At 45.7% G+C, this 23,417-nt stretch overlaps 1 protein-coding gene across 5 annotated transcripts in view; it reads right to left on the minus strand.

Moving 5' to 3' along the window:
• DOCK11 (dedicator of cytokinesis 11) overlaps positions 1–23,417 on the minus strand; it is a 63,322-nt gene that overhangs the window by 37,119 nt on the left and 2,786 nt on the right. For 3 of the 5 annotated variants that reach the window (XM_017736612.1, XM_017736615.1, XM_017736616.1), the window contains exons 3-26: positions 22,680–22,775; positions 19,365–19,499; positions 18,187–18,364; positions 17,661–17,740; positions 17,183–17,266; positions 15,179–15,319; positions 13,324–13,533; positions 12,868–12,990; positions 11,796–11,878; positions 10,241–10,363; positions 9,983–10,059; positions 9,288–9,472; positions 9,134–9,199; positions 8,865–8,957; positions 8,351–8,474; positions 7,602–7,723; positions 7,099–7,185; positions 5,757–5,846; positions 4,102–4,220; positions 2,102–2,171; positions 1,900–2,025; positions 1,256–1,327; positions 731–877; positions 193–276 (exon numbers count right to left, since the gene is read on the minus strand). In XM_017736612.1, coding sequence (XP_017592101.1) covers positions 193–276; positions 731–877; positions 1,256–1,327; positions 1,900–2,025; positions 2,102–2,171; positions 4,102–4,220; positions 5,757–5,846; positions 7,099–7,185; positions 7,602–7,723; positions 8,351–8,474; positions 8,865–8,957; positions 9,134–9,199; positions 9,288–9,472; positions 9,983–10,059; positions 10,241–10,363; positions 11,796–11,878; positions 12,868–12,990; positions 13,324–13,533; positions 15,179–15,319; positions 17,183–17,266; positions 17,661–17,740; positions 18,187–18,364; positions 19,365–19,499; positions 22,680–22,775 — 2,715 coding nt within the window. The remainder of the gene's footprint in view (positions 1–192; positions 277–730; positions 878–1,255; positions 1,328–1,899; positions 2,026–2,101; positions 2,172–4,101; positions 4,221–5,756; positions 5,847–7,098; positions 7,186–7,601; positions 7,724–8,350; positions 8,475–8,864; positions 8,958–9,133; positions 9,200–9,287; positions 9,473–9,982; positions 10,060–10,240; positions 10,364–11,795; positions 11,879–12,867; positions 12,991–13,323; positions 13,534–15,178; positions 15,320–17,182; positions 17,267–17,660; positions 17,741–18,186; positions 18,365–19,364; positions 19,500–22,679; positions 22,776–23,417) is intronic. The other 2 variants (XM_017736614.1, XM_017736613.1) reach the window with 2 other exon arrangements.

The following is a 23,417-nucleotide window of genomic DNA, read 5'->3' on the forward strand; positions in this document are numbered from 1 at the left end:
TTAATTCTGACTCTTTATATTACTTTAAAGAACATCTGGGTACAGGTTTTTGGCCCAGACAAAGAGGTCCAAAAGACTCTGCAGGAACAGTCTAAAAGGCCTCCAAGAATTGTACAAAATAATCACTACCAAGCTTTGACTAATGTAGATATGTAGAGTTGCAAACCACTTTTCAAGAAAACTACTGCTTACCTTAGGGTCTTTTGGGCTGAATCCAGAAATGTAATCATTTATCAAGTTAAAAACAAATCCTCTGTCCATAAAAGTCAAACAACGCTGGAGAGAAAATAGAAACATGTGACCAACCACTAAAAGTAAAAGCAATCATCCTAAATCTTCCCCATACTGCTGTCCTGCCAGCAGACAGATTTCATCCTCTGGGTTGCTGCTGACTTTCCAAAACATACATGATCCTGTTTCTCTGAATTTATTTGGATGACCTTACTTAAGTCTCCAGTGGACAACAGAAATATTTAAAACGAGAATACACATATTTCAGGTTCCAAACAGTTGCTAGGTATGCCTGAAAACCCTCAGTAACATACAGAGTTACTGTCTCTTTGGAAAGAGACAGTAGGAAAAAAACCCCCAGAGTTTTCACAACTGAAAAAAACAAAGACAAGATAAAGTAAAACCACATTTGCTTGCTTGCTCCATATTTCTCATTGTCTATCTTTATTTTTTTTTTTCCCCCTGATAAAATCCTGGGAGAAGGAAAGAAACTGCTGACCTTCAGGAAGTTAGCCAAGCTAAAGTTGACATTCCTGGACTCTTCAGGGATCTCATTATAGCGGATGGTCACATGAGGAATGATGGCAAGCAGCAGTGAGTGCAGGGCATGCTGGTAGGACTCAGGGAACCTCTGGCCTCTGGGCAGCTGAAACCAAGAGCACATCCCAGCTCAGTGCTGCAAGCCAGCACCTGGGGAGAACTGAGCACAGGCACGAGTTCTTTACCATTTGTTTTTGTTGCCTTCCTAATAAAACAGTTGCCAAAGAAAGTATTGGCTGCAACCGCAGTAGGTAGTAACAGAAAAGGAGGCTGCACAAGCCGTAAGGACTTCTGGAATTTTTAAATTACACTTGAGAGTGAAAGGGCGGAAAAGGTAAAAGCAAAGTGAAAAAAAAAAAAAGTTAAGCTGTTCAGCTTGGCAGCTTTTTTTTTTTTAAATAAAGAGTAACACAGCTTTTCAGAAAAGCTTTTGGAGGAGTTTGTGACAGTTCTGTAATGCAGCATTGACCAAATTCATTTGTACCTTGATTTTGTTTTCTTCCAGTAAGTACATTGCCATGGACTTTGCCAGTGCTTCGAAGAAAAACCACGAATACTAGAATGAACAAAGAATACTATTACTTTTCTCAGCAGGATTGAGCATGACTGACATTCCCTGAGTATGTGGGGCAGCACCCATGTGGGAGGGAGAGCTCACATTCAAACAGCTTTTTGTAAGCACATCTGTGCTTACACAGTTGGCTTGGAACAGAGGCTTTTTCTGCCCAGAGATGTCCTGCCAATCTTAGGGTGGGAACAGATTTAGCCCCTCTGCACCCCAATGCACCCTGCCAAGAACTAGCAGAGTTTGGGGTGCAAGCCCTGCAAAGGCCCAGAGAGGCAGAAACTCAGTCTGACTCCTGTGAGTCACCCTTCAGGTGTGGCTGGAGGAAAATGGGTAAAACTGGCAAAATGAACAGCCTTTTTCTGTCTCCTGCCATGAATAGATGTTCCCTGCAAGAACTCATCTCTGTTTTAAGGGGGCAATCTCAAGAACATGGATGCAAGGAGTTTCCCTGGCAGCTTTGCCCCTGCAGTGGGTTTAGATGGGGGTAAGTGCTGGGCTTTATACCAGACCCCCTTTTCTTCCCCTCTACCCTTGGCAGCTAAGTACTGCCAATACTTCACCTTGAGTAGCTTATTGATGGCTAGAAAATCTGCCGACTGCTTCAAGATGGTGGCCATGGAAAGGACCAAGATTTCATGGGTCATCTTCACCTGTTTGGCACTCGGTTTCTCAGCTCGAAAGACATACTGGGACAAGAACAGCAGTGTCAGTGTGTGCCTGCTCCCAGCAGGGAGTCTTGAGGGGCAGTATCTCATGACTGACCTTTATGAAGGAGCGCAGGTAGTGGTCTAGACCTTCTTCATGGCACGTGGACACGATGTGCAGAAGAACCCTGGGGAGAAACATGGTTTGTGTTCAGCACGCAACATGAGGGCAAGTTCCTCTACCTCACAAAAGCAGACACCACATCACCAGGGTCAACCCTAAAAGCTCACTGCTGGCATGCATGGCCTGATTTGCAGAGTGCCAGTTCTTGCAGGCCAGCACCCCCTCACACAGCTCCTGCACCATCCTTGCACAAAGCACTCAGATGAGGTGCCCAGAGCCCCTTCTCCACTTCTGTGCTGGCCCAGGAATCACCCAGACAAGCTGACTTTTAACACTCAAGACTCCTTGCATGAGGAGGTGAGATGGAACATTGTCCATCATTGTTATAATCTGATACCTCCTTGCATCCCCGGAATTTACTAATTCTGGAAGCCTCCTTTTTTTTCTTTTACTTTATTTACATCATATGCTCCTTGCTACATGCACTGGATTATTTTGGTCTGTTGCCTTGCAGTGTGGGAAGGTCAAGCAGACCCTGGAGAATATGCCAGCCCTCTGGACACACTCCCAGATGGCTGATCAAGGCATCAAGAGCCTAGTTTCCCTAGCCAGCACTGGGGATTTACATTCCACTCCCAGCCAGAGGGAACAACAAACTATTGCATGTTGTCACAGACCCCACAAGCCAAACCACAAGGAATTTACAAGCCATTCATCAGATAAAGTGTGTTTTAAATTCCACTATGAAAATCTGATGATAAAAGAGATTTCATTAAACAGAAAGCTACTGACAAACTGGAAAGCATCAAGCCAAGCTTTGATAAAAATCTCTGGAAAGGAAGGTGAGAGCTGGTCACCAACAGGTACCTGGGGTCACCTGTTCCCCTGTCCTTGCCCTCTGGTGCTTATAACAGAGTGGAATTACAGTGGTCCACAAAGGAGAAGTTCTCACAACCTGCATCATATGGTGCAGGGCTGTGACTGCAATAGGCACCACATCCCTGGGGACCAGGGCTCACCCTCCAGCCTCCAGTTCCATAGGAACAGGATGCTTCTGGTACATGGATGCACGCTATGTGTTGGGACCAGAGGAGGATGACATCCAGCACCCCCTGTGCACGGCAGCACTTCACTGAGAAAGCACCACAGGAGGAAGGCGCATATTTTAGCGCATTTCTCGGTTCCAGGGTGTCGCTGCGGTGCCAGGCAGGGAAGGTGCTTTTGCTGGAGCTCCCTCCAGCGCCCGCCCGGGCCGGTGCTGCCCTCTTGGGGCCGCCGGGGCAGCGCTGGAGCTCCGAGCCGGCACCGGCGGGAGGAACAGGATGCTTCTGGTACATGGATGCACGCTATGTGTTGGGACCAGAGGAGGATGACATCCAGCACCCCCTGTGCACGGCAGCACTTCACTGAGAAAGCACCACAGGAGGAAGGCGCATATTTTAGCGCATTTCTCGGTTCCAGGGTGTCGCTGCGGTGCCAGGCAGGGAAGAGGTGCTTTTTGGAGCTCCCTCCAGCGCCCGCCCGGGCCGGTGCTGCCCTCTTGGGGCCGCCGGGGCAGGGCTGGAGCTCCGAGCCGGCACAGCTGGAGCTGCAGCACAACACACCCAGCTCCGGGGCACCGGGAGCAATCCTGAAACCAGGGACTGGCATGCTGGAATGAGAATTGCTCCCCAAATCTGCTGCCTGCAGCTGGGACACGCCTGGACACTCTGGAGCTTTTGATACGACAATAACTCTGCTCCCAGAGTCACCCAAACCCTTTCTCTTTTGAGAAACAAACCAGGAGTATCTTTAAAGTACCACGTTTTTCCTCACACAACTTCCAGGACAAGAGCCCCACAATGCCACCATGCCACCCACATGGTCGAGGGGAAGACAGCAGCAGGGGACAGCCAGTACTGTCACTTAGCACCCTGTACTGGGAAACCAGACCCTGCTTTGCACTGCCATTTGTGGCTTTGCATTTGTCACTGGATGGTTCACCCAATACTCACATGGTACAGTTGACAGCTACTTCATCCTCCTGCGTCACATTTGTGAGGACTCTAAATAGTTGCATAAGAATTACAGGTAGAAACTGAATCATTACTTGGATCTCCATCGCGTGCAAACACTAAAACAAATGTTCAAAACACAGACACTTTTAGTTCAACATTTTGCAGATGTTAAACATTTACAGTCCGCAGACATTTCTGTGGCAATGGGACAGATGTTAGCAAAGGCTTCAGGGTGTGGAAATGCTTCAGCTCACTGGAGGACAGGGGAACTTGGACCCATAGCAGAACTTGCTGCCTCCTTCCAGCTGACAGATCCCAGCTGCAAACCTTTAGGGAGCAACATAAATTCCTCATGGCAGGTATTAATCCTCCTCTCAGATGTGTCCAGGCAGCTATGACTTAATTAGAGGTCATATGCTACTATTTGATTTGAAAAGCCCAGAATTTAAGGCTGAAGTTTTGCTTTCAAGTCTTCTCATCACTTGTGCCAGGTTTTGAAGTCCCATTTCCCCAAATGCCTTTGGAACATGAAAAACTGCTGCCCGATGACTTGCAGAGAAACTTTTCAAAGAGCATAACTTGCTATCAAAAATGGAGTTTAAGGCACTTGGTGAAGGTCAAGATCATCTTGTGCATATGCTCTCCACCAGTCTCAGAGAGCTCTTGTGCCTGAAGCTCATGGTAAGAGTCTAGGAAAGACAGCACGTTTCATTTTCAGTTTTCAAACCTACAAATCTAATGAAAGGTTTTTAAATCGGTATCTATCTATTTAAATTACTGAAATTATTGAGGTAGTGGTGGTTAAGAATCCCTCACTTGTGGTCAGCACATACCTATCTCCCTGTCTGTAGGTTGCAGTGAGGGCTCTGGGGCTCGGCAGGGCTGGGACCTGGCAAAATGCTCACAACAAAGCTACTGTGATTTTAGTGTTTGGCTTCAAAACCTGCTATTATTTCTATTTCTTAAAGTACTTATACATTATCTGACACACATTAAGTAACCCTGTGGTGATACATCCCCATCACTGGAAGTGGAGCTGTTGCTACAGCAGCACTCTCAAAAACAGGCAGTTAAGGAAGGAAACAAGGACAGTAAATAGCCAAGAATTATATTCCCTGAAGAAGCCCTTGCTGGACCTGCTCCAAGGCCCTTACTCATGCTGCAGTGATTACCAAAAAGCTCAGTCTAGGTCATAGGTTACCTCTGTTCAAATTTAACTGGCTGATAATCTCACATATCTTTTTCAGCCTGAAAAAAACCTCCTGTTTTGAATGGGCTTCCAGAAAATAAGGAATTGTGCTACAGTTTAAAGGTCTCAATCAAACCTAGAGCAGCAAGGGAGGACCGTCTGAGTCCACCAGCAGGAAGCTTTGCCATGAGCATGGCAGAGTGATGCTGACTGCTTGTTTTATCCCTTTTGGAAGGCAGAGGGAAGCAGCACACAGACAATCGTCTGACAAGATAAAATGAATGTAGGGACATGAAAAAACATGTCATTTAAATATTAGTCTATCTGATAGGATAAAGCAAAACTAAGGGTACCACACAGTGCACCGGCCCCACCAAGGGTGTGTATCCACAGCGCAGGGTTCTGGGTATTTGTTGACAGTCTGTAAAAACACAAACAAAGCCCAGCAACAGGCACTGTTCACCTTTAGGTATTTAACAAGCTCTCCTGGTACTTCCTTAGCTCCCGCCTGAACCAGCTGGCAATAGTGGAAGAATTTGTGCAAGTGCATGTCCTGGAAGAGACAAACAAGTTCAATTCAGCAGCCTCAACAATTGTCAGCCTCTACTTTGCCGTTTGCACTCAGAAATCTGGTGACTAACCTGCAGCAGTGGGCCATGCCCCCAGCAAACCCCATGTCCCTGCCAGCTGCACTCTTGATCCCCAGCTGCCATCTCCCAGGACTGCTCCCTGTCTTTTCCAACATACCCATCCACTGCTCAGTCCCTGGCTCCCAACTAACCTCAATATTAAGCACGAAACTTCCAGCAGTGTCAAAATTCTCCTGTGCTTGTACTGCCCTGAGTCCCAAACCCCAACCAACACTGGCCTGGAGAAACGGAAGCCCTCTCAACAGCTGCAGCTCTCAGAAACTACCTCACCACCTGCATCACCAGCCTCCTACTGTCCATCTGAGGCAGACTCTCCTTCCCATTACTCTCCTTCCTCCTCCAAGGTTAGCTTTAATTACTGAGTTATTTAACTCTGAAAAGCATCTGGAAATGTAATTTGGTAGGAAGCACAACGACTGTGCTGCTCTCAGCGCTGTACAGAATCAGTTAACCTCCAAAACAGATGTTGAAACACGTTTTCTCTAAATGTTAATGTAGCTGATGACAGCCAGCCAAGGGCATTTCCCCCAGCAGCAGTGCTGACAGGAGGTGCCCCAGAGAATGTGCTGGGGATCCTTGCTGCACGTCATGTGAAACTTATGGAAGTCCACCACTACCATAAGACAGTAGAACATACTGGGACTTGGTAAAATAGACTGAACTGCTTTCAGAGGGAAACTAGGACTGTTATTTTCTTTGTCTGCTGTTGTCAGAGAACTTTTTTTTTAAAAAACTTAATGAAACATCTAATACTAACTTGGACTTAATGATCTTAAGAGGTCTTTTCAACATTAAAAATTCTACAGTTTGGGGAAACCTCTCACATCCACCAGTTCTCTCTTTCGTATCATCGAAGCAGCTCATTTGCTCAGATGTTTCCCTGGTCCTGCCAGTTATAGTGCAATTGGCCAAGGAAACATCAGCCTCTCCCTAGGCTCATTCTCCCAAGTCACACAATTATCTCATCCCATCCAGTCAAGGAACAGATCCCTGCAAGTAATCCCAGCCATGCTGCTTCAGAAGTACCTCAGTGCTGCTTTGCAAACCAAGTACCAGAGCCCTCTGTCCCACACCACCTATGGCTTAGCAGTAGTAGAGAGACAGCAGTCCCTTCCTTTGCATTTGTGCTGGAAGTTTTTAAGGTGCTTGACTTACCTGGGTGTAAATGGTTGAGTCCAAATGGATTCTGATTTTAAACAGTGGCTTTGCTCCATCCACCCACTTTGCATCCATGCTGGACTGCTGTGAACAGATAACATTCAAGTACTTGGTTTCAGACTGTGGTGAGAAGGTGGCTCTGTGCAGACACCTGGTCAGAAGGTACTGGCTGGAGTGGAAGAAGGGGTTCACCCCCAGCACAAACACCACCTTCCCCATGCACACAGAGCACAGGCTCACTCTCCTGCCCTGTGCCATCTGCAACAGCCCAGCCCAACCTGCTACTAAAATACCCTCTGCAACCTGCATAACCAGAGAAAGTGGAATTAAAGTTGTCCTGTCTCCCATCCCTAAGAGCTTTAAGCTTTGGGGGGTGCCCTGCAGTAGAGATCTTTTCAGCTGAGCAAAGCACCAACAGAAACCCAGAATTTACAGTGGTAAGAAAAGCTCAACTTTCCTCTTCTTTTTCCACTTAAGCCCATTTTAAATGGCCTTCCTACTTTCCGTGACTCTGTGTCTCCAAGCCCCAGGTATCCAGGAGGGAGGTTGGAGGAAACCGGCAGATGCCGCTCCAGGGTGGCAATCCGCCCGTCCTTCAGCAACGGCACCCAGGCGTATCCCACTGCAGAGGCAACCAGGGCAGCAGAGTTAGCAGACACATGGGGGTACATGTTCAGCTCAAAAAGAGCTCTATCTCATACTGAGAAGTCCAAACTTGCAGTTGTGCAAGTGGCTTCGGCAAGGGATCAACCACGTCAGTGTCATTAAAGCACCTTTTACCCGGCGAACAAAATTCAGACACAACACAGACCGGGAGTGGGTTTGAGGGGCAGGAATAGTGCGTGAGCCATGGCTGTGCACCGTGATGAAGGTCCTTTGTGGACTGGATGAAGGGAGAGGCTTCTCAACCAGTGGGACCCAGGTGTGCACATGCCTAGTCTTGGTAGGATCAGCCCCCAAGACCCTGATCTCACAGAAAGTTTTTACTGGTGACTTGCCTGACAACAGGATATTTGTGCAAGTCAGGAACATACAGAAAGAGCTGTGAGACTGCAGCAAAAATTTGAGTTTTAATATAAACCCAAAACATTGAGTTTATTCCATTTTAGAATCACAATTTTGTATTAGGTTGCTTTTAGAAAAGAAGATTCAGATAGCCTGATATGTTAATCACATATTTTCTTCATGTCCCTACATTTGTCTTATCTTGGCCTTTTACACTCCAACAGAATTTAAGCATTGAACATACCTTGAGTTTCAACGGTGTCTTGTTTTTTCGATGTTGCCTTTGTACTAATTTCACAGCTGACATGATAGAAGGTGAAAAGCAAATGATGCTTTTGATGGAGGTGAATTGGAAGCTCAATTTTAATCTAAAATGATATCATGATAGATCAGACTGTATTTTAGTTGTGGAGTAGTATTTTAGTTCTATTTAATTTCACAAGTGTTATGTTGTTACACAAGACACATTCTTACTAATCTTAAATAATTCCTAACATTTTCATCACATTTGCAACATTACTTATTAATGGGGGTGTGTGATTGGAGTGCACAAAGCATGACAGTAAAGACAGCAGAAAACAAACTGATGTTAAAAATTGACAAAGGCTCTGGCTTTGCTGAGCCCTTCTGCTGAAGCAAATGGCTGGTAATTATCTTTACCCATAATTCACCCAGCCCTTGAAAAAGAGGTATCCTGAAAAGCCCCTTGGCATTGTAGCATCCAGGAAAATCTGCTGTTTCCCACATTTTGTTTTTACCTCATCATAGAACTCCGGACTCTGGTTGTGATGCAGCACGGCAGCGTATGCGTTTGTGGTCAGGAGAGGGCCTCCGGGTTTGCCATATATGCACTGGAAACACAAATGAAGAGCTGAATTCAGGGTCCTGCCACCCTAAATGAGCTGGCCAAATTAAACCAGTGATCATGGAAACTCAGTGCTTTTCTCTTGCCCTGCTGAGCCTGGCTAGTACAGAACATACAGCAGTGGTCAAATAGCAGCCCTGTTAACAGGTAACATTAACCCACCTTTAATGGCTTGGCATCAACTTCATCTGAATCCCTGAACTCAAGACAGACAGCAATATTCCTTGCCTGAAATATGGGAGAACAGGAGGTTGAGCAGCAGCACCACCCTGGCCCACATCAAGCCTGGCTGCAGGTCACTCCCCAGGTCACTCACCTTTGCAAACACCTTCTGGTTCTCATACTTCAAGTGTAAGGGGTAGACATAGAGGTGGTTTTTGTAGACAGTGAAGGGGTAACAGTATTTTGCAACTTCTGGGACAAGCTCCTCCACTTCAACTGCAATGTCCTCACAGCCCTTCCCGAAAGGTTTTATAGGAATGAAAGAAGCTGTGAAACAATCTGGAAGAGGATAAGAACAGAAAAAATCAGGTCCACTAGAAAAGCCTTTTGGACAGGAGATTAGCCTACATAACCTGTGACAGGAGTTGCCAAAAGCCCACTGAATGACACTGAACACATCCTTTCAGCAAAGTAATTTCTTTGCTTCCGTTTCTTTAAATGCAAGGTAAAGAATTACACTGACCATGTTTGTAAAGCCCTACAATATTATGGATCAAAAATAACATATGAGATTGGTGCAAAAGCAGGCAGCTGGCTTCCTTTGGATTTAGGATGTGATGGCCAAACTATAAAGCAGACAAATCCCTCAGGTAAATCTCTGCACTTGGACCACATCTCCTCCACACAATGCATCAGAAAGACTTACAAGTCAGTAGTTGTGCTGAATTACTCATTTCTCATTGCAGCCCCAAGATACTCTTGTTAATGAAAACAGAAAAATCCCCCCTAGAAGCATTAAGTCCTGAGGCTCAAGCCATCAGCATTTATGCTAAGATCCATGATCCTTACTTGTGAAGTCTAGCGGGATGTCTTTGATGACGATATTTAACTGGGCTGGAATGACCTGCAGTTTTGTCTTCTCTGGTCTGTGTTAGGGAGAAAGGAATAAGAGTGTGAACGTTGAAAGCTCAGGTGCTGAGCACATCATCAGCATTTTTTGCTACCCTCCAAGTATTTTAGAAATTGTAATCTCATGCTTACACTTAGCTGTTTAAAAATGTATGTTAAAATGTCTGCCCAGCCCCTGCACCAGTCTCTCACACTTACTTCTTATACTCTGCTAAAAGCTTCAGCATATCTTCATTTGAGAGTTTGCCACTGTCTTGCTTGTACAGGGGTGAGAATTTTCCATTAGCATCAAGAGTGCCCTGGGAGTCTTTGAAAACTGGTCTGCAGAAAACAAGAGGTGTATTTTCTAAATGTTGGTAAATATACAGACACTGAGGTCTTTGACACATCTGAAAGGCAGATCATCAGGTGAGAGGTTCACTGGCCTGTGACTGCTCCCGAATACCACAGACCTGATTGCTCTCCCACCCCGATGTGGTGCTTAGACCCCACCCAGGCTTGAAAACGTGTCACGTGAAATCACATGGGACATCACACAATTTCACTCTATCCAGCCAGGTCAGAAGGACACAGCCCATTTGAAGCCTGGTGCACAATCATGAACACTCTTCCATCCCCTCCCACTAACACCAAGTGTTAGTGCACCACTTGCATATGGGGTCAGAGCACAGAAATCCTCCTAGGAAAGGAGTGTACAATAAAAACCAGTTTGGGACACACATCAGCTTCCTCCTGAAGCCAGAGCAGGAGACTGGACTCTGCCCTGGATGAATACCAGCATCTCTACCCTTGAAAGTAAAGGGTGTCTGTGTATAATAAGAACATTAAAGCATCTGCACTCCCCTTCTGTGCAAACACTTTGCTCTGAGACCCACAAGCTCCCTGCAGCAGGCCACTCAGCTCCTTGGTGTCCAAAGGCAGCACTTTACCCAGCCAGAGCCCACCATTAGGGTGAGGCACCACTTGGAAGAGGGCTGATTACTGGCTCCCAGGATCCAGCTGCATCCCAAAAACACCACCTCAAAGAGGAGTGTCACAGGAACATCCAGTTCAAGAATACATATTGCAACTGGTATACCCCCAAATTCCAGCCCACTGTGACAGCTTTCTGTGTTCCCACGTCATTCCTGTCCCTTTTGTCAGCACTGAAATGCAATTTAGCACTAGGAGGCAGTGGATGATCTTGCCTTCAGGCCTTCCTCTGACTGAGATTTAAGAGAGTTAGCACTGACATACTTATCAGTCCCAGTAAAACAATAGCAAGGGAATGGGATCACTACCTTCAGCCATTCCCAAGAACATTAATTAATGCAGAATTTAAGATGGAAAACAAACCCCATGTGATTGCCACTGCCAGGGTGGGACATCCTCTGCTCTCATCCTGTCCCTAGCAATGGCTAATGCCAGGAGGGAATTTCTGCAGTGATTCCCTTGGTAGCATAGGATAGTATACACTTGTCCCCAGGAACGTTCTGCCCTGGTAGCAGTAGCTACAAGTCAGTAGGAAGGTTACTGCCTTCCCAGCCCCAGCACTGTTTGTTTTTTAGTACTTTGTTTCTAATTCTAGATAAAGATTTGGGATTGGCCCGGAAAGCTCTCTTGGGAGTCGGAGCCAAGCTCTGCCCTCAGCTGCAACTTCACTGACTTCAGTCGCTTGGCCCTTTGCCCAATCATATCCCAGATCACTCTCAGTAGCAGCTTTCCACTACTGCAGAACCCAGCCCAAGGGCACGGCCCAGCCCAAGGCACTGACCTGGCAGCCCAGCCAAAGGGCATCCGGTACTGCCCCAGACGGCTGCACACCTGCTTGGCCACTTTATGGACCTTCTGGGCAGTCTGCAAAACATGAGAAAGACAGGTCAGTGTGTGCCAGGACTTTGATGCTGCGCTGGAACAGGAGTGAAGGGCGCTGCAGTCTCCACGGAGGAGCATCTCTCCATCTTCTCCCCAGGCACCAGCACAGCTGACAGACATCAGTCTGTCACTTCACGCCACCTACAGCTGTTACTTTGCAAGGCAATAGCAAATGTTGTGGGCAGCCATGTTAAACCTCCTCAGGATTAAACTGTCAGGCTATTAGTGCTCTATTTGCCAAAGGGTATTAGTTTCTTTTCCAAAGCTGACTGCAATTGGCTCATCCTGGACATACTTACAAAGTGTGCCAAGGGAATGCCAGCATTACCAGATATTCTATAATTGACTTTTCAGGAACTACTCTTGACTGCCTGCAACAAGGCAGCATCAGCTCCATCTGGCATGCAGAGACTGATGCTGGTGGCAGCAGCAGGGCCTCTCCCTTGGATGTCAGGAAAAAATTTCTTCACTCAAAGGGTAGTCAAGCATTGGACAGGCTGCCCAGAGAAGTGGTAGAGGTATTTAAAACACATGTAGATGTGGTGCTCAGGGACATGGTTTAGTGGTGGGGTTGACAGTGCTGGGGTAATGGTTGGACTCAATGATCTTACAGGGTTTTTCCAAGATAAAGGATTCTACTATTCTATGCAGACACTTCATTCTGGTGATGAAGTGTCTGACTTTTTCCCGCCAGCCCAGGCTTTGGCTTGCTGAAGTGCAATGGGGAAAGGTCTGGCCCCAAATGCTTGGCTTTCTAAAAATCCTCTGCCTCTTTCCAGGGGGAGGAATAAAATCTCCCAGGACAGCCCAACTGAAGCCAGCCTGGGAACAGTGCAAATAGAATGGACAAAGACTGTATTTGCCAGAAAGAAACTGAAGAGCTGCCGAACAACCCGTGCTTCAGCCCACACTACTTCCTGCAGCAGCAGACACCACTACTCAGTTGATACTCCCATGGCCCCACCCATTACCTTCCCGGGGTCCGAGTTTTTCATGTAGGGCTCTACACAGTGGGCGATGCTGCCCTGCAGCACCTTCTCCACACGGGCCACCAGGAAGATCTCTGTGTGTGGGTTGGTCACAGAGAACACCCCCTGCAACAGAGAAGCAGCAACTGTCACACAGCAGGACCCCGATGTGCACCACAGGGTTTGGCCCCAATCATCCCACTGCCCCTTTCCACAACCCACACAGACCCTGCCTTGGTGATGGACCACAGGGGCCCACCAGGCTTGAGCATGGCCAAGTCCTAGAAAACTCTCTGTGGCGCTTTACCTGTCACTGCCAGTGAGCCCTGTGTGGCAACTTCAACACTGACCAAAACGCAAGAGAAAAGCTGGCTTCCGGATACCAACACAGTGGAGAACTCCAAAGTCACTGAAAAGCCTCAGCAGTGACGCAGAATGAGGAGAAAGTGAGATATTCACCCATTTTATGTAGCGCAGGCAGGACTCAGGGATCCCATGCACAAGGCTCTGGACAGGACAATGTCCCTGGGTGCCCTCTGTTCTGGGCTCAGAGTTATCCAGCAGCATGTCCCGGACAGATGGAGGGTTCAAGTCCACGTGGAAGTCAGCTGAAATCTTGCAATTATTTTTCAGGTCAAATAATGCCAAACTTAGGAAAAAGGGCTCAACCTGGAAATTTTATTGAATATGTGTGTCATAAAAAATGCATGGCACAGGCTCAAGAGTATCAACATGCATTGCTTTCCCTGATAAGGAAACTGGGAACCTTTTGCTTCTGTTTGTTCCTTTAGTTTGGTACACCAGCATTTTAATGAACAGATAATCCATGTTTATTTGCTTTATAAATATACAGATCCATTTTTTTCTGCACCTTCTTTTGATCTAGTCAGTTTGAACAAAGTTGTATGAAATATAAAGAATGAAATCCATATCTTTTTTACATAAGTGGTAAACTATAAAGTCAGGAAGAAAATATGAACTCAATTTATCAGAGCTGTTTATCGTTCTGCAATGAGAAAGAAATCAGCTTAAGAGTGTTTATGATCATCTGCTAAAGATCACTATATATATTTTCCAAAGCCCATTAGCTCTGTATGGCTCAACTGTAACACTCAAAAATCTCCTCAGATGCTATCCCAGGAGGAAAGTTAGCTCTTCCAGCCAGGAGAGCTCAAATACAAGGCTGACACTGCTAAGGAAATGCATGTGCAAAATCTGCCAACTCCTTAGTAGCTACTGACCTTGACAGCACCTGGCAAGTGTCAAGCAATAATTCATGTATTTTTAATTCAAACATCCTAGTAGCCGTGCATCCGTGGAAAGATAAAAATGCAAGCCTGAAGATAAAACGGTAGCATGCCCAAGACATTACAGCATGACTTGGAGGCATTACATCAATGCTGAAAATGTGCTGATTAGGTCTCACTCTGGACCTGATTAAGGATGGATAACAAGAATCTTTGCTATTAGCGATGCATCCATCTGCTGGGAGTTACTGAGCCTGGTGTTGTGTAACAGAGCTGTGAGCTGCCAATATAAAACTATCACAAAAAAGCCTTTGTGATTCTACCAGGCATCAGAGAGGGCAGCATCAGTAGAGACGGGGCAGTGCTGGTACCTCTGCCTCCCATACTACCCCACACTCCTGCAGAAAGGGCTGAGCAGGAGCAAGAGCAGGACATGACAGCAGGGATTTGTTTTGGGAGAAAAGACTAGAGGAGACTGGTCTGTTCAGCCCAACAGAACAAAGGCTGAGGTGAGACATAATAGCTGTCTACAAACATCAGAAGCTCAGAAAATACAAGAGTTTTTAGGCTAAGGCACACCTTTGGCACAATAACAATGCATATAATAAAGTGGCTGTGAATAGAGTTAAGCTGGGAGTCAGAAGAAGGTTCCAGAACAGGGAAATCCCTTGCCATTAGGGGAAATGAAATAAAACACAGCCGTGAGTGGTTTGGAGATGGAGCTTAATCATTTACCAACAGGACTTTCACAGAGATGCAGAATTTGGCAGACACATATTCCCCGTTCCCTGTGCCCCGGAACCACAGGTTTCCCAGCAGTCCCAGTTCCTTGCAGGCGGAGGCATGTCAGCACAGCCCCTGTCCCCAAAAACGTTTTTGGAACACCAAAATACCAAGGCAAACAAATCCTGCAATGACTCTGGGCCAGCAGTCACTGCCTGTCCGGGTCCCAGTGGTGCTCATGGCAAAATGGGATTGTTTTACCCCTCCCAGATTAATTTGCTAAGGTATTTTCTTGCTGGTGAGAGGAAAGAAGACAAAGCAGGACATGCTGGAGTTCCCCTTACATTGGTGGGTCCTTCTTCTGCTGTGTCACTCAGCTGAGCAAGGAGATTGAGGGAGAAGTCCTGGCAGCAAACCACGAAGCGCCTGCTGCACTTTTCCTCAAAAGGCTTCACGTCTGGCTCAATCCCTGAGAAATCGAGTCTCTAGACAGTAAACAAACAAATCTGGTCTCATTAAAAAAGAAAACAACCCCCTGAATAATGTTAAGGGATCACATTACGGCCAATACTATCTTAATCAATTTTTTAAGTGGTCTGAAAGGTTCAAGACATTCACAAATGAGTGCCATTTGGTGATGTTACACAAAGGTATTCAAGACATGAATTCATGGGTGTGTATCAATTTTTAGCAGCCTGTTTTGTAGAGCACAGCAAACTAAACCTCAGAATGATTTCAGTTCCTTCCTGCTTTGCTGTAACCCTGGGGATCTTCCCAAACACCACTTAGAGCTTGAGGAAGAAAGCGGAACATAAGACAACGTTACAATCAGAAAAGTATCTTCCACCATGAAGGTATGACTAGGTTAGAGATGACCCCTGTGCCTGAAATAGAGAGAAGGCACACATGGGCTTGTGAGCAACACTTCAAAGCAGAAGGCATGTCCAGCTGCACAGCAGTAACTGGCATGGGTAGAAACAGCAAAGACTGTCTGGCGGGGGAATCCAAACAGACTTGATTACCATCACCTCCTCCCTAACCCAGAACACCCACGCCTGGTCTGTGCCTCCACATCTACCCTCCTCGAAGAGCAGGCACATGTGCAACCAAAGACCCTCAGCCTTTGACAAATCCATTATGCTGGGCACTGGGGACAGAGCTACCAAACACCTCTAAATACCAGCAGGTATTTTTGTTTCCCTTATTTTCTTTTCATGAGGAAAGTATGTTGCAGGTTCTACTGCTAGTTTCTCCTAGTTTCCTTAGCACCAGGCATGAAAGTGTGCACATACCAGCCTTGACTGGAGCAAAGACTGAATGCCCTGTGTTACAGCAGATCCAACTGACCCACACCAGAATGAAGAACTCTGGGTATAGAAAGAGGGCAGTGAATTCAGCCTAACCATTTGGTTAGGTAAAAGAAGTTCTCTTAGATGCTTCACACTGAGTAATATTTCCATTTTTATTATCTGACTAGAATACAAGAAGCTTCTCAGAGCTTCTCTTAAAAAAAAAAAAAAGAAACCAAAAAGCCTCCTGGACGCTTATCTTCCTTCTGTTAAAGACTCTAAAGAATTGCCAAGAGAAAAGCTCATTTTGTACAACTAAACCTTTTAGAGACTAATTAAATTTCCTTGTTAAACCAGAATGTTCTATTTTACAGGTGTGAACATGCCAAAGCATGCCAGAAGGAGAAGCAGAAACAATGACGTACCCTGGAACAGTTCTCTAAAACTCTGCTAGCAATTGCAGCTCATTCCACTGAAATCTCACACCTGGACCCTGGCAGAGAATTCAAGTTTAAAGCCAAGAAGAAAACAGGCCAAGAGACAATGACCTCCTACTCCAGTGCATCCGACCAGCACAGGGTGTATTTTTCAGTTTGTCTGTCCCTACATTTGAAAACTCCCTGAAGACTGAGGCTCTCCCTGTTAACCCGTCATGGTCTTTTCCACCACTGCTCCCTGTACCAGATGTGCTGAGCCCACACAGCATTGCAGGTATCCATGCAATACCACTTCTAATGCTTCTTCTTGCAAGCATGAGAACTTCTCAGAGCCCCCAAGAAAATCCGGTTTGAAATCCATCAACATCAAGATGCATTACACAAATGTCAGCAAAGCTGAAGGGAGGCCATGTGTGGGGCTGCTGCAACTCTTCCCTGTATTTGAGCTATCACCTGAACACTGACATCTCATTCTGCTCTCACTGACAGGAATATGGGCTACATTTCTGTTCTCCTGGAAAATATGCTGCTTCTGCAGGCAAACGCTGTGGCCATGCAAGGGAACAAGGGAGGCATGACACAGTGAACAAAAACTCACTGAGGCAAATGTGGGAATGTTTACCTGGACTTCTGGGTCAAAAGAAAAGATGTTTTGTCTTCCATCATTTCTGCTCAATTTGTTTAGTTGATCTGTTTCTCTTCCATACTAAGACAAAGGAAGGCATTGATATTAGTGCCTGGCCACACAGAGGCCAAGACTCGATCTTGGGAAAGAACTGAATCAAAACAAAATAATTATTTTTCAGGTTGCCTTTGTGATACATGAGCTGATGCAAAGCACTGACAGTACAGAGATGTGGCTATGCTGAAGCAAAAAGCAGGCAGAAGCCGCAACCACACTTGGAGTTGAGGAACATGCAGCCTCAAACCATGGGGCTCCATCTGTGAGACAGACAGGTGGCATAACAGAGACCCCCCCAGGATTTGGTGCCTGCTCAGCTCTGTCAGAGCTGGAGATACAGAAAGTAGAAAACCCCTCTCACAGATAAGCTGGACAGAAGTAGCTGTGGGTGGGGAGAGCAATCCTGCAAACACAATACCTTCATCAGCTCTGGATGCATGCTTCTCTCCAGGCTCTCTAGGATGTTCTCTGACTTTCCCTGCGTGCTTGATTCATCATCTGCAAGGACACAAGAAACAGATGTTCAAAACAACTGCAGGAGCACTGCTCTGCCAGAAAGCATCCTGCACTATTTGCTAACAATAGCACAGAAACAGTTTAGAGAGACTTCTCCATTCCTTGAGAATAAGATTTTTCCATGCATTACCAGTATCAAAGTGTACTATTACAGTCTGCTAGGTCTGTCCAAAGCAGAACTTCAGCACAGAGCCAATTTTCCAGGAGCCTTGAAACTTTGCCATGGATTTCCCATCCAGAAGAAGGGTCACATTTCCCTCCACTTTTATTCCTCAGACTATCATCGGTGTTGTACGAAGCCCCTTTGCAAGATATTGTGTGTCAGCCACAATTCTTGCTTTAAATACAGTACAGTATACACTTCTCCAGGCACACTGCTTGCATCCTGCTGGAGAAAGGAGAAGGTAGGTGTTTGTTTGCAAACTGACCTTGCACAGATTCCACAGCATCCTTCTTCTCTTGCACCAAACTCTCAGTATTGCTCTGAATGATCTTCCTCAGAGTTACCAGCCATTCCTCCATCTCCTGCTCAGTTTCAGCTGCAAGATAGTGGCTGTACTTGTCTATTGTCTTCAGCTCAAATGCATAGCGGCGCATCTTGGGACACTGAACAAACAAACAAGAGATTTATATTACATTTTTCTCAACAACCCAGCACAGCACCTGCCACACAGCTCCTCTCTGGGAAAACATCCTAAGCTGAAATACCACAAAATACAAGGCAGGCACCCTCCCTGACACAACAATCCTGCTGCAATCACAAAGAGCTTAGTGGCTTGAGCATGGCCAGCTACTCTGAGTGAAGGAAAGCCAGACTGAAACACAGACATTGCACCAAGGAGCAAGAACAATCTCCTTCTGATGTCATCAGACCTTTAATATCTACCCAGAGAAGCCAGGAACTGGATTTGTCTGACATGGTAAGTAATGCTGCACTCTGGGACACTTAGAGGCATCGATCTTAAAAAAGCAAGTGGTACAATGCAGCTTTTTGGAGCTGTGCTGGCCTTTAAACAGCATTTTCCAACCAGAAGCCAAGGCAAATCTGATGCAACTTGGGAAGTACATCCCATACATCACTGAGGTGTGTGCATTACCGCTTTTACTGTGTTCAGAAAGACAAATGGAAACTCATGGCTCTGACTCATCCATGCTGAAGCAAACCACTGGGGTAATTTAAGCCGCCCTGCACCACACTCAGTGCTTGAAGCTTCTGCAGAGACAGCAAGGGGCAGGAGGCAGAGCAGCAATCCACTGCTGCACTTCACTCTAGCACAACTAAGCAAACCCAGGATTTAGACCCATACAAATACCTGCTCCTAAAACCTTATGAGGCCTGAGCAGGTCCTAAATTCCAAAGGACTGCATGTTTGCAAGGACTTATCAAGATATAGCTTAAGAAACAAGAAGCTGGTGCAAGCAGCAAATGGAGGAGGAAGGTGTCCCAGACAAAGTCATATCATTTACTTACTGGCCCATTGATCAGTTTAGCTGATCAGCTTTGGGTTAGTTTGCCATTCTATGCCTTCAGAACTCGAGAGAGCAGGCCTATCTCAGAGCCTGCAATCCGTAAATCCATGTAGAGCCACACAGAAAGGACACCTACCTGAACCACATCATTGCAAGCATCCAAGAAAATGCAGCCTTTGGATTCTTTTGAAATTTTCTCATCTTTGTAGGAATTCAGAATATAGGAGCCATCTGTGAGCTGTGACAAGTAAAAATACCTCCTCTTGAATACCTGTAAAAACACAAATTCTTGCTCAGGCAAGTATTCACTCTGCTGTATATCACAAACCATGGCCATGTTTTCCATATCTGCCTTCCCTGCTACTGAGAAAATACTGTAACACACAACACTGCTGACCCTGGAGTGTTGCAGATTCACCCATTTGAATACGGTTTGCTTTTACAAAGAGAGATTCCCATCACCTTCTTTAATTTTAATGTCCTTGTTGTTGTTATAAGTTTGCCCATCTAAAGCCCCAGGGCTTCCAGCTCATCTCTCAGCTGACTCCAGCCTTATTTATCTTTACAAAGTAATGCTGCATGGTAAATTCAGATCACCACCTTACTTGAAGACCCATCCCACCCTAGAGCAGGTACTTTCGGAGTCTTTTTCATATAGACCTCAGTTAGAATTGCAAAGCAACTGTCTGGAAGACTTAGGAACAGGCATGTGGAAATCCCTAGCACTCAAATGCAAGCCAAGGGACAATGCAGTCCATTCAACTGCCTGGGTTTTTTGTGGCTTTGGGTTTGGGTTATTTAATACAAACCTACTTTCATAAACTGGCTTTGGCTTAGCATTTAATTCTTACATCAAAAAACAGTAACTTTGGGAGAAGTGTTCCTGTGTTTGTAATACTGATTTTCCTGAAGAAAAAAAAACTCTCCAGTATCTCTGAACATCTTTCTTCATGCTTGTCAGCCAGAAGCCACTGGACTATAATTCAGGAGAACATTTTGGCAGCAGTTGTGGTAGCATCATATGCTGTAAGGAGCAGGGTGTATTTCACAGTTGCTAGGTATCTGTGTTAGAAGAATCATGAAGGAAGCCAGGACAAGCAGCACTGCAAGTATTTCTACTGTTCTGTCTATCTGGAAGATCTATGAATAAACACAGCATTTTTCATTCCACATGGGAGATTACAAGTAATTTCCTGCTCCTATCATTACTGACACCAGCAAATGTTCAGTAAACCCACTTGCTTGCAGAGAACTGGGAGGGAGCATCGCACACTGAACTGTAACACATGCCTTCTGAGAGGTAACCTCTGGCATCATTTGGATGACTAATTAGCTGAGAGATGCTCCACGGGTTGTTGAACTTTAAGTTTCATAAGATTTAACTAAACCTTTAGTTTAACAGAGCATAAAGATACATGGAAAGCTAAGGATGTGAAGCATTAATCCAGCCTAAACACTGATTTAGCATTTCACTGAAGCAATCTCAGGAATTTTGGCAGTGGATGCTACAGAAACCCATGACAGATCTCTCTCTAGATATTACAGGGTTGATATCCCTTGTGGTTATGGGATTTCATGCTAAACAGTTTGCATTTGCTGAACTCTGTTCAAAAGTAAATGCGTAATCAAACAGCAAACACTATTCCTATGATCTTCCCCCCGTGCAAGCACTGCTGACAGAAATCACTGTCAGAAGATGACGATCATTTGAAATTAATCAGTTGGGTCTCTTCTAGTCTGAGCCTCTGGTGGTATTGGTCTCAGTGCCCTGCACCTCAGACCTGCCTTTCAGAGACATTATCTGAACTACACTGGCTTCAGTTCAAATAATAAGATCCAGAGTCTCCAGTGAAACTCTGATACCAAGGTCCTGAGAATCAGTAGCCATTGTAAAACCTGGGAGCAGAGGGAACATCCCCTCTGATCAGGCTACAGGTGCTGCTGGTGAGCACTGAGATTGCAGAGGGATGGCTAGAGAACTGGGGAAGTGCATTTGGGCAGAGAAGGACAAAAGGACAATCCTGATGCCATGGTTGCAGTGCAGGCCACCAACATGCTGCAAACCAGACAGGGAGAGTTGAGCCAAACCAGGGTAGTTCTCCGCAAAGGAAAGGCTGCTCTGAAATAAAGAGTGGCAGCTTTAGCCTAATGAGAGTTTGCTTGTGGTTCAGCTCTCCACGAAACACCCTCTGCACACGCTTAGCAACAGTGTGAGGCACCAACAGCTCAGCAGTCAAAGAACCAGCATCCACAAGATGGACATATCACAGCAGCATCTCCAAGTGGTGACAAGGCTGAAGATGGTCGAAGTCCTCAGCTTTCTCACCTGTGCCTTAGACATGTTTTGTAAGACACAGCAAAGAGAATGGCTACTGATTCTCAGGACCTTGGTATCAGAGTTTCACTGGAGACTCTGGATCTTATTATTTGAACTGAAGCCAGTGTAGTTCAGATAATGTCTCTGAAAGGCAGGTCTGAGGTGCAGGGCACTGAGACCAATACCACCAGAGGCTCAGACTAGAACAGACCCAACTGATTACTTTGAGCATGTATGATACCTCCTCCAGAAGTTTCAGGAAAAAAAAGTTGCTTTAACCATGATTGGAAAAGCAGAGGATCAGAAAATCCTGTTCTGTCTATCGCCTTCAAGCCCATTTTAAAACTCAAAATTAACCCTAATAACAGTCCTGTTCCTTTTCTCCTGAAAGCATAACTCATTGAATCAAGCCTTGGAACAATTAGGCTTTTTGAGTTTTTTTAATATATCCTTACAAAGCAGCCTTGCTGCAGCCATCTCTCAGCTGTACCATTGAGCATAACTCCCTAACAATCTCTCTATGCTGTAACAAGGCAGCTGCATGGTGGGACAGCAGACAAGCTCACTGCCATAGCAAAAACCTGTTGTGGAACTATTAAAAATCTCTGTACAGTCTGAGCAATGTCACATCGCATGACGAAGAGCGGAGAACAGGAGACAAGGCAGCTGTTGCTTTTAGGTCAGTAATGCTACATCTCTGCAGTAATATCACCCCTGTTTTAAAAGCAAAGATTTATCATTTTAATTTAAAGCTGGCCTCTCTACACATTTCCAACCAGCAAGGAAACTATCAATTCAGAAAGCTATCTTTGCAGGGCAGCTGTTCCACTTATCCTGGTTGCCTTCCCCTCCTGGGCCTCAGCTGCTCATCCAGAAAACAATCTTGCTTTACTAGAACATGTTTCGCTTTTTTGGTCAGCTTGCCTGTCGTGGTCCAAAGTGCATCAGTCTTACATGCTGGGCAGGGGAGGGTCAAAAACTGTTGCCAGACCAGGTTTTCCAGTCCATCATGGGATACAAGAGGGGCAGATGCCCATCCAAACCCAAACCCACCCATTGTGCTCCTGGGAGCTTTGGAGATGTGGGCTGAACTTCACCTCATGCCTTGTTCCTGAGTAACTGGACCAAACTCACCTTCATGGTAACAGTGATGGTGCTGTTGATATTTGCTTTGTGCAGCCAGCCCTGCTTTATTACACCACCCTTCTGGGAGCACAGGGAAGAGGAATCCTGAAAGACAGCAAACAATAAGAAAAAGAGGAGGTCAGGTAAACTGTCTTCCACAGGAAATTCCCCTTGGACAAAGGGATTTGTCCACCCTGGAAAGCAATACCATTTTAACTACAGCAATATAGTGACATGTAGAATGTATGTGTTACAGATACAGCTACGCATACAGTGCTATCACAAAAAAAAAAATCAGGGATATCCCTTTCCAATAAAGAGGCAAAGCGGGCTAGATTGGGTCACCTTTAAAAAAAGAAAGATTACATCTATTCTGATAGGGCTGCACAGTGATTTTGCAATGAGGCAATGCCTGTTGGTTCTTATGCAGTATTTCAAAACCTGGGGAAGATGGAAATTTTCAAGATGGTCTGTTTAGGAAGCTACAAAATGCAAAACTCCAAACTTATTCTGTCATTTCCTTTTGTCATTCTCACATTTTAAATTTCAGCAAAAGCCACCAAACTCCAATAACTGAAACATAAACTGGCTGATTTCACATTTATCAAACCACAAAGTTTCAAGTGACCCAACCAGGCTGCTCTTGGCACACCAGATGGGGTTTCCATCTGCTCCTGTCCCATGGTCCCAGAAAGAGAGAATGGCTCTCTATTCATACTTAACCATGACCTCCACTGGGGAGGGAAA

This window comes from Corvus brachyrhynchos, unplaced genomic scaffold (genome assembly GCF_000691975.1).
Source record: "Corvus brachyrhynchos isolate BGI_N302 unplaced genomic scaffold, ASM69197v1 scaffold36, whole genome shotgun sequence".
Classification (NCBI taxonomy): Eukaryota; Metazoa; Chordata; class Aves; order Passeriformes; family Corvidae; genus Corvus; species Corvus brachyrhynchos.